Here is a 10,890-nt window from a genome sequence, read left to right as displayed (position 1 = left end):
GTGAGTGACAGGGGCAGCTCCCCAACCCCCCTCCACAGGCCTTGCTCTGTGTGTGACAGGATAGAGCCACAACCTCCCCATTGGCCTTGCCCTGAGTGTGACAGGGTGCAGTGCCCCAACCCCCTGATCCGCCCTGCTCTGTGTGTGACAGGGGCCGGTGCCCCAACTCCCCTATCGGCCCTACTCTGTGAGTGACAGGGGGCGGTGTCCCAACCCCCCAGTCGGCCCTACCCTGAGCGTGACTGAGGGTGGCATCGCAACCTCCCGATCCGCCCTGCTCTGAGCCTGACCAGGGGCTGCACTTAGGGATTGGGCCTGCCCTCTGCCACCCGGGAGCAGGCCTAAGCCAGCAGGTCGTTATCTCCCGAGGGGTCCCAGACTGCGAGAGGGCACAGGCCAGGCTGGGGGACCCCCCTCCCCACCCCCCCGAGTGCACAAATTTTTGTGCACCGGGCCTCTAGTATATATATATTTATCTTACAAATGTACTCCTTATAGACTCTTAGACTGAAAAGCCACCTTAGAAGTCATCCAGCTCAGGCTTCTAAAGTCTCTCTGAACTCACATTGATCCTGCTGAAGTGTCTCTAACGACTGAAAACACATTATTTTAGGGCAACCTAAGTTCCTTTTATTAATTCATTCATATTGTTGCTTCTTCAACATTGTGGTGACATCAGCCTATTTTTAACTTCCCCCAATAAATGTCCTGTCCTGTTATAGGTAAAGGAAAAAAACACCCATGATTCTTGTAATAGAGCAAAATCTCTTCAGGGGGAGACTCATGGCTATATATATATAATCTAATAAAAGAGAAACATGGTAATTAGCGTACAACCGCTACCCTTCCCATTGGCTAATTAGCGAGATATGCAAATTAATCACCAGCTAAGATGGCGGTTAACCGCCAACAAAGATGGCGGTTAATTTGCATATGTAGGCAAAATGCAGGGAGGCGAAAGGGAAAGCACGGAAGAAGCCCCCTGCCACTGACAGTGATCGGAAACCCAGGGGGGAGCTAAGAGCCGGGGGCCAGGGCAAAGGCGGCCCTGCCCTCCAGCCATGATCGGAGAATCTGGCGCCTTTGCCGCACTGGCCAGTGATAGCGGGAAGTAGGGGTGGAGCCAGCGATGGGAGCTGGGCAGGGGCGGAGCCCGCGATCGCGGGGCGGCTGCAGCTGCGGGTCGCCGCTGCCCGGGCTTAACGCCTCGGCCAGAGGCGGTGCCAGCGATCATGGGGAGCAGGGGCAGAGTTGCCGATGGTGGGAGCTTGGGGTCCCCTGCCCAGGCCTAATGCCTTGGCCACAGGCGTTAGGCCTGGGAAGGGGTGGAGTAGGAGATCCCTTGGAGAGCTGTGGGTCCCCTGCCCAGGCCTAATGCCTGGGTGAGAGGCATTAGGGCGGAACCGGCAATCGCAGGGAGCAGGGACCGAGTTGACGATGGTGGGGAGCTGGGGGTCCCTTGCCCAGGCCTAATGCCTTGGCCAGAGGTGTTAGGTCTGAGCATGCGCAGAGCCAGCAATCGTGAGCAGGGGCGGTGTGGGCGATCGTAGGGAGCTGGGGGGTCCCCTGCCCACCCTGATCCGGGACACCCTTCAGGGCAAACCAGCTGGTTCCCACCCGTGCACCAGGCTTCTATCCTATATAATAAAAGGGTAATGTGCACATGCAATTTTTTTTTTCAAATATATTTTATTGATTTTTTACAGAGAGGAAGGGAGAGGGATAGAGAGTTAGAAACATCGATGAGAGAGAAACTTCAATCAGCTGCCTCCTGCACACCCCCTACTGGGGATGTGTATGCAACCAGAGTACATGCCCTTGACCGGAATCGAACCTGGGACCCTTCAGTCCGCAGGCCGATGCTCTATCCACTGAGCCAAACCTGTTAGGGTGGTAATGTGCAAATTGACCCTAACAGCAGAACGACTGTGAATGACTGGTCACTATGACACACACTGACCACCAGGGGGCAGATGCTCAATGCAGGAGCTGCCCCCTGGTAGTCAGTGCACTCCCACAGGGGGAGCTCTGCTCAGCCACAAGCCAGGCTGATGGCATCACAGCGGTGATGGTGGGAGCCTCTCCTGTCTCCTCAGCAGCTCTATGGATGTTCAACTGCAGCTTCGGCCCGCTGGCAAGTGGACATCCCCCAAGGGATGTATCACTGCCAGCTTAGGCACAATCCCCAGGGGAGCAGGCCTAAGCCAGCAGGTGGACATCCCCCGAGGGGTCCCAGACTGCGAGAGGGCACAGGCTGGGCTGAGGGACCCCCGAGTGCACAAATTTTTGTGCACCGGGCCTCTAGTATATATATAATTCATTTATTTCAGAGAGGAAGGGAGAGGGAGAGAGAGATAGAAACATCAATGGTGAGAGAGAATCATTGATTGGCTGCCTCCTGAATGCTCCCCACTGGGGACTGAGCCTGAAACGTGGGCATGGACCCTGACAGGAATCTAACCATGGCCTCTTGGTTTATAGGTCGATGCTCAACCACTGAGCCATGCTGGCTAGGCTCACAGTTATTTTTTAAATGTTGCTTCCAGCATCTGCAGGGTTGTGGTCTCAGCAGTTTGCTCTGGGGAATTTGGGTGAGAAAACTCATGTGGACTGATCCCCCTGGCATGAGTACATTTCCCCCTTTTGATAGGGTTTAAGCATTGTGGGTTTTATTTTGCCTTTGAAATTGTCTTTATTTCTGAACATTCCTTTACAACTCTCCACCCAAGATTGACTCCCACACATGCAGCTGGAGGCCCAATACCTCTCCCCATCCCCAAGCAAATCAGATTCATGTTTCTGATTGTAGGACACTTTGCCTTTGAGGTCCCATGAACTCCCCAGCCTTTGCCCCTGCAATCCTGTACCCGGGCTGGGTCCCTCCCTTTCCCCATTCACACTGAGCATGAACCTGAAACGTGAGTGGCCCCTGCATTACTGCACCCTGGTCCGAGGTTTCAGCTTCCAAAGGCCCAGAAAGAAGCCTTTGCTGGGTGCACCCAGTGAGCAGGGTCACTACAGGGGCACATCACAGGCTCCATGTCATGAAAATGCCACCTTATAAAACTTCCTATGTCTAAAGTGCTTGGTAGCAAGATGGATGGTCCTGGGCTGTCCTAACTCCCTCAGGGTCCCTGTCAGCTCAGCCTGGATCAGGGCAAGTCTCTCCTGGTTGACAGTCCCCTGGGTCCCGTAACACTCCAGGGGGATGGGGTACAGCTCGAACTCTAAACTGTGCAGCCCGGTTGTGTGGCGCAGCAGCTTCTCCACGGTGGCCCCGGGGAAGTTGTTCATAGAGATGGTGAAGTCCCTGAGCTGGTGGCAGCGGCTCAGGGCAGGCAGGATGGCCTCGACTTGGGAGTCCGCCATCCCACATTTATCCAGACCCAGGCCCTGGAGTGTGGGTGCCACGGCCTCCAGCAGAGCTCGGAGGGGCTCGAGACTGAAATCCCCAAGGCTGAGACCACATAGATGCAGGATCTTCAGCTGCCTGAGGTTCGGGCACTGGAACAGGTGTGTCAGGTCTGAATGCGTCAGCCGCTCGCAATATGTTAGGCAGAGTAGGTCCAAGGGAGTCTGCAGGCACCTGAGCATTTGGTCCAGATGGTCTCGGAGGAAGGAGGGAGAATGCATGTGGAGCTCCTGGAGGTGCCGCAGCCTGAGCATCTGAGAGAGGAATTGGGAAAAGGATTGCTGCTTCTCCTGCTCCTGCCTTTCCCACTCCTGCTCCCCTTCCTCCTGCTCTTCTGCTTCCTCCCACTCCTGCTCCTCTTCCTCCCTCAACTCCTGCTCCTCTTCCTCCTCCCACTCCTGCTCCTCTTCCTCCCTCAACTCCTGCTCCTCTTCCTCCCTCAACTCCTGCTCCTCTTCCTCCCTCAACTCCTGCTCCTCTTCCTGTTGTTCTTCTTCCTCGCCCTCCTCCTCCTGCTCTTCATCCTCATCCTCCTCAGCCAACAATTTGATGTGGGGGAGACAGAGTCTCTGCAGGTTACTCATCTGACCCAGGTAGAGAGCAAACGTCCCCAGGGTGGGCAGGTCCCAGGTGCAGTTCACATCCACCTCCTGGATGCAGTCCAGCTGCACCCTATCCAGGACCCTCCTGACCCTCTGGAAGGGCACCCCAGAAATCCTCAGTGCCTTGCAGCACAGGTGTAGCAACCCTTCCCTCTGCTGGGCCCATTGGATGATGTGCATGAAAAACTCATCCCGGTTCCTTTCATTGAAGTCAAGGTCTAGGAACACCTCCAAGGGAGCCAGGGGATGCTTCATTTTGGGGCTAGAGCTGTGCACAGTCACTGGTCCCTTCGGTGAGCAATTCTCCATGCTGACTCCAAGCCACATATCCCAGAAGTTGGCACCCGTGTTCCTTAAATCCAGCACCCGCAGTTTGCACCTCCTGGGCCGAACTTCCTGGGCAAGCAGAACGTCAAGCGCGTCAAACACAGCTTTTAAGCCCACGGCTCTGGTTGGGGCATGATCAGGGGGCAGATGCATCAGGACCCCCAGAGGGAGGACAGTGAAGGGCCAGGCTTGGGCCAAAGTCTTCAGGAGCTGGTAGTGGTGTCCACCATGGTAGGCCGGGACGAACAGGTACGGGAAGAGCTCGGCGGGCAGGTACTCAAGAGCTGTGATGGCCAAGGCCTGGTCCCTCAGCAGGCGCTTTGCTGCCAGCTCCAGGAGTGTGGGTGGCGTCTGGATGCTCATCTTCAAGGTGCTCAGAAAGGAATCCTGCAGAAACGTCTGCTGTGACTGGGTTGGCTGGGGCTCAGATCTCAGACCTGGCACTGACTGCAGAGCTGGAGAACTCTGAATCTCTCCTCTGGTGCCTGAGGTTTTATACACCTTCTCAAATGCTAACATCCAATCAGAACCCCTGGTCTAAATCCCATAATCCTAATGGGATTTATGTGTTACTCCCTACTAATTGATTAATCCAGATATCTGTTTAGGAAAGAGAAAGTTAGGGAGGGGCAAGGTTGAAGACTGGCTCATTGATTCCTTCCAAAGGCACTGACTGAGGTGGATGGATGGCCCATAACTATCATACTTGGTGTGAGAGAGTGAAGGGTGAAATGCGTTCCTGACGTTGAAAGGAAAAAAAACACACAACCTGAGAGCATGGTTGTTGGGATCTTTAGCCACATTAGAGTAATCCTAATTATCCACAGTTAAAACAGGCGAGAAGACAATGGTGGCATCCCCAAGAAAAAAGAAATGTGTCCATGCATCTAGTTGTCACTTAGGTTTTATGTCAGGTGACACAGCAGATCATGAGCTCCTTCAGGGAACAAGCGGTGGTTGTTTGAGGATGTGGGGGGCCCTTCAGACCACAAGGCTTCTCTGAGGGAGGTCAGGACAGAATCACTATGAGAAGCAGGGGTCAGGGCTGGGCAGTGTGGGGCTGAGCCATCCTAATGGAACCCGAGAGATGGAAAGACTCTTCTCTGGGTGAATTTAGAATTTAAAAGGAGACAAGCTGGAGGGCAGACAGTGCCATCCTGGAGGACAAAGGGAGAGATTCCATCTTCTGTCCCTCCCAGGAGGAAAAGGGTGGGTCTCCTCTGGGAAAGATGAGATTAGCTCAGTGACTGGGTGGAGAAGATTAAATCTAAGAATGTGATTAGAGGGAAAGAGGTCAGGCCTGGGAGTTAGACATTTTCAAGCCCGAGAGGCACTGAAGGCAAATGCATGGGCTCTTTTGGGATCTTGGAGCCCGGAGAGAAATAAACATGGGCCCATCACACGTAACCCTGTCACATCATGGCAGCTGCCACGAGGTGACGTTTATCTGCGGGTCAGGGTTCTTCCACAGAGAACCCTTCCCAGGTAGCAAGTGCCTTCCCTCACTACATAGTGTCTCCATGGCCCCATTTCTGCCCTCATGACACCCCTTCACTTCACCACACCCCCAATGATTTCCCTTATGACCATCGGCCCTCAGGTTCCCTCTTCAGTAAGCCTGTCCCCCAATATCACTCTGTTCTGTATTTGTCTGACAGCCTGTTGTCTGCTGGACCAGAGGCTCTTTGAAGCCAGGGAGCAATCACGGCTCCTTAGATCTCTGTGGAAGGAATGGGTGGCCATTGTCAGTGTGAGGAAGGCCAACTGGGGCCAGCCCACTGCTCCATGTGGAGCTCTTGGCCTGCATTGCCTTCCTTTAGGCTTCCATTCTTCTCCTGTCAGTCACTCACCCCACAGACACCCTGAGCACCCAGTGTGTGTGCCAGGTTCTGACTCTGGGGAACTCTGAGTCACGTAGAGAAGACAACGCCACTGAACAGACTCTGGAGTGATGAGTGGAGGCCCCTGGTGAGTGCTGACGTCTGGAGCCAGTGGTGTCCTGGAAAGGGATAGACAGCACAAGCCCAGGCTGCCTCCATGAGGAATCATGGAATTTGTCTGCAGTACAAATTCACCGCAACCACACACATGTGGGCCCATGAGCCAAATGCACTGTAGGCCCAGATGTGCCCAGTGAGTCCTGAGCTGGGCTTCTGCTGATGTTTCCTGGAAGGGAGAGGCAGTTTTGAACCAGGGCCGAGCAGGCATGCCCAGGGCACCCTACTTCATTTCAAATCCCAGCTCAGGACTCATTCCCCATGTGACCTTGGGTCAGTGTCCCCCAGGCCTGTTCCTCTTCTATGAGCAGGTGTGATGGTTAGTACCCACCTCGGGCACCTGTCCTGGATGGTGGTGCTGACAGTGGAGATTTTCCCAGGGACTTCCTGCCCTGGCTCTTAGACAATTTTTTTTCATGCCTTTTTATTTTTATTTTATTTTAACTTTTTTTTTTGTTGGTGCTAATCCTCACTCGAGGATATATTTTCCATTGATATTTAGAGAGATTGGAAAGTAGGAAAAGAGACAGGGAGAAACTTCTATTGAAAGAGACACATTAATTGGTTGCCTTCCCCAAGTACCCGGACCAGGGCCAGGGATCATGCCCCCAACCAGTACATGACCTTGACTGAAATGGAACCCAGGACCTTCATTCAGTAACCTGGGCTCAGTGACCACAGAGCCGTAGCTCTCCCCTGCAGGCCCTAGGGCAGTGATGGCGAACCTAGGACACACGTGTCAGAGGTGACAGGCGAACTCATCGTTTTGGTTGATTTTTCTTCGTTAAATGGCATCCAAATATATAAAATAAATATCAAAAATATAGATCTCTTTTTTACTATGGTTGCAAATATGAAAAAATTTCTATGTGTGACACGGCACCAGAGTTAAGTTATGGTTTTTCAAAATGCTGACACGCTGAGCTCAAAAGGTTCCCCATCACTAGGACAAGCATCTCAGAAGCACCCATATCTTTCATTCCAGTCTCACTGGGAAGTAGTTACTCAGGAGCATGGAAGCTGACTGCTGATTTTTTGGGGAAGAGTTTCAGACCAATCAAGAGACACAAACTGAATATTTAAAATTTCCAGAAATAAAAACATGGTTAAGATGTTTTCTTTAGTAAGTGGGGGTTGGTCAGGGAATCAGTTTGGTTAGACATTTAAAAATAAACCAAACCACCAATCCAAATGTTAGAAATTCAGCCAAAACTACACTGAGAGGCAAAATCAACCCCTTTAATATGCTTGTCCGTAAAAAAAAAAAAAAGGGAAATCTCTCCATCCACGTTAAGTTTCTTGGCACTGTAAGTTCAGCTGCCTTAGCTGAGGTCAGTAACTCACCTGCTGTGACCGGGTTGGATGGGGCTCAGATCTCAGACCTGGTGGAGAACCATGGCACTGACTGTATAGCTGGAGGACTCTTGGTTTAAGCCTTGTTTAAAATAAATACAAAAAATGCAAATACTGCATTTTAGAAACCAGATTGTAATTGCTGGGAACCGGACCATCCTTGCTGCTTGACACAGTTGCTTCAGGGAAGAAACATCTGCACAGCGTATGTTTCAAGGGACCTGGCGTATATGGCATACTGTTCTTAATATGTTTGCTCCCCTTCTTGGCGCTATGTGTTTTAACCAAGGTCACCTCTCCGAGAAAGGTTGTTTCCCCAGGTAGGGATTTTTCCCTGAAGTTAGGAAGGGGATAAAACCCCTTAACTAAGTGCCAGGCGGGTAGTTAATCACTTTAACTACGAACAATCACGCTTAAGCTACATAATCTTTACTCCCTGGAATGGAGATAAGAAATACCCTAACCTTTGGAATAGAAATTGATAGGATTAAAATCAACTGGTAAATACAGATGTAACAAGACAACAGAAGACAGAACCTAGGGACAGAACCTATACACAGAACCTAGAGACAGAACCTAGCGAGAGAACATGGCAAAAGAACCTGGCTGGAGAACCTGGCTGGAGAATCTGGAGATCCTAGACAGAACTTTTGCTGGAGTTCCTAACCAGAACTTGGCTGGAGATCCTGGCTAGGCTGCTGATCAACTGAACGCTGTCTCCGTGTCATTCCTAGAACTTGGCTGGAGATCCTGGCTAGGCTGCTGATCAACTGAACGCTGTCTCCGTGTCATTCCTTCTTCGCCGACTCCGTCCACACCTTTGGGGACCCCTGGACCTGCTGGGGCTGGACCCCGCCAGTAATGAATAAAATGAGAAAACACAACCTTTTTAACAGAAACTGATGCTTATATTTCATGAAATCAATGAATGCAGGAAATTTTTTTCTGAAGTTTTTGAACTTCCAGGTGGTATTAATATTCATAGGAATGAGTTTCAGTTAATAATTTAAAGTTCTTAGATATTAATAGATATTTTCTCTTTTTTCTTTGCAGGCAAGAAGAGACCGATAGGAGAGTGAAAAATGTAAGATATGTTTAATGGAATATTATAGATTTTTTAAAACTTTTTATGTAATAAGGCAGTGGGATCTAAAAATATCTGATATTCTCTGTTATATTTTTTTCTATGAAATTTTTGCTAGAAACCAACCAGTCACAAACTCTAAATATGTTAAAATATGGTTAAAACATATTGTCTGTCTTCATGGTAATAAGAGGATAGTTTAAACTTAGAAAGTGGTTTTTCATATGTTAGTAATGTGGTAAACACATGTTAGGATTTTTAGGGGAGTAAGTCAGAAACCATCAAATCAGACTTTAAGGAACAACACTGAATGTTTAAGAACTCTAGATGATTATTCAATGTGGACTTATATAATATCTATAATATTCTAATGTATTAGAAGAATTTCTGATGTGACAGCTTATTAAAAACATAAGAGCTCAGTACCTTTAGGAAAGCTGAGACTTATTGATTTCAAGTGTCCATTTACTAAGTTTGTTGTTAGAAAAATATTTATTGCTTTAAAAGTTTAATTCTCCCCCCCCCCCCCCTTCATATGTACTAGTAGAATGCATGAATGAATTCTACTATACATATGAAGTTGGGATCTGGGCTTTTAGTCTGAGAATGTGCTCAGAGAATGCCTGAATGCCCCCACCTGGGGACTGAGCCCGAAACCTAGGCATGTGCCCTGACCAGGAATCTAACTGTGAAATCTAGGAAGAATGAATCACATTTTTAATGACTCTTTTCCTTCCCATAATTTAAAAGAAAAATCTTTCAGCTATAGATAGATATGCTCTTTTATCCCGAGTGCTCACATGCATTTGAGATTGCAGTTAGTTGCTATAAATAGACTGATCTTTTTGTTTTATGGACTTTTTTGAAAGGTTTTGATAACATTGTACTGGCTGGGAAGAAAAGCACAAAGTAACCCCTACTATAATGGTCCATATCTTAATTTGAAAGCATTTGAGAATCTTTTGGGACAAGCTCTGACCAAGGTAAGGAAACTATATCTGTATGAGATGATCACTATAACTAATACTATTTTCTCTTCTTCTCTCCCTCCCCCTTTCGGTTTTCCTTCCATTTCATTCTTCTCCTTCTCTATAGCAAATGTGGAAGGTCTGACTATCTTTGCTCTGGTCTAGATTGGGATGGGTAGAGAGGATTGTTACTCATTGGCTGGCTTTGTATGCCACCACCAGGGAGTGAGTGAGTCTATTTCAGAACAGTGTCCAGGGTATAGGCATTTATCTCTTAATTCTAGCTAACTCCACAATAGGCATTTGTTTCCTTTCTTAGATACTTTGTATACTTAAATCTTTCTATGTTCATTATGAATTCAACCTGTAATAGAAAGGTTCTTCAGGGTTATTAAAATGTATGGAAGCTACGCAATTTTAAAAAATTTTTAGTATCCTTTATTCATGGAGGATTACCTCTAATGCCTATATTTCTATATCTCCACAATTCTACATACTGCTTCTGTTTCCTAAGGAGTAGTGAATGCTGTTACATGAAACATGATATGGCTTTTTAAAATTAGAATCCTTATTGTAATGCTTTTGATTGTTTAAGGACAGTTTGAGGAGAGTTGGGTGCCAGGTCTGACTGTAGTTCTGCCAAATCTTCATTTATAAGATCCAAATGGGAAAATTAACTTCTCTTAGGGGATATATGTCTAGGGGAGTTTGCAATGCTCAGAAGAAAATAGGTAGTCAAAATAATATATCACCGTCTAATTAATTGTAGTTGCTCCATAGGTTTTGATGGATGATGATGAAGTGATACTTTACCAAAGAGGCATTTAGTATTAGTCTCGAGCACATTGTAAAGATGTAATAAGTGTTAGTTGTCATGAATGGAAGATAGAAATTGTAGACCAGGATGAAAATAGTTATCATGAATGGAAGATAGAAATTTTAGACCACGGTGAAAATGATTACCAGGCCTTATATGTACCCTAATCTTTAGTTTTGCCTGAGTTTAGCCATCTACATTATAGAAAGATGGGATTATATAGTTTAGAGGGTCTTCCTTTTTGATGATGATGATTTTTAATCCTCATCCAAGGATATATATGTTTTTCATTGATTTTTAGAGAGAGTGGAGCGGGGGGGGGGGGGGGGG

At 48.3% G+C, this 10,890-nt stretch overlaps 1 protein-coding gene across 1 annotated transcript in view; it reads left to right on the top strand.

The window, feature by feature from the left end:
• Positions 1–10,890, top strand: part of LMO7 (LIM domain 7) — a 211,480-nt gene that overhangs the window by 139,226 nt on the left and 61,364 nt on the right. Inside the window, 2 exon segments of the mRNA XM_014453518.2 lie at positions 8,745–8,775; positions 9,645–9,758. Coding sequence (XP_014309004.1) covers positions 8,745–8,775; positions 9,645–9,758 — 145 coding nt within the window.

This window comes from Myotis lucifugus, unplaced genomic scaffold (genome assembly GCF_000147115.1).
Source record: "Myotis lucifugus unplaced genomic scaffold, Myoluc2.0 scaffold_24, whole genome shotgun sequence".
Classification (NCBI taxonomy): domain Eukaryota; kingdom Metazoa; phylum Chordata; class Mammalia; order Chiroptera; family Vespertilionidae; genus Myotis; species Myotis lucifugus.
Note: the sequence above shows the minus strand (reverse complement) of the source record. Positions and strands in the feature narration are given on the sequence as shown.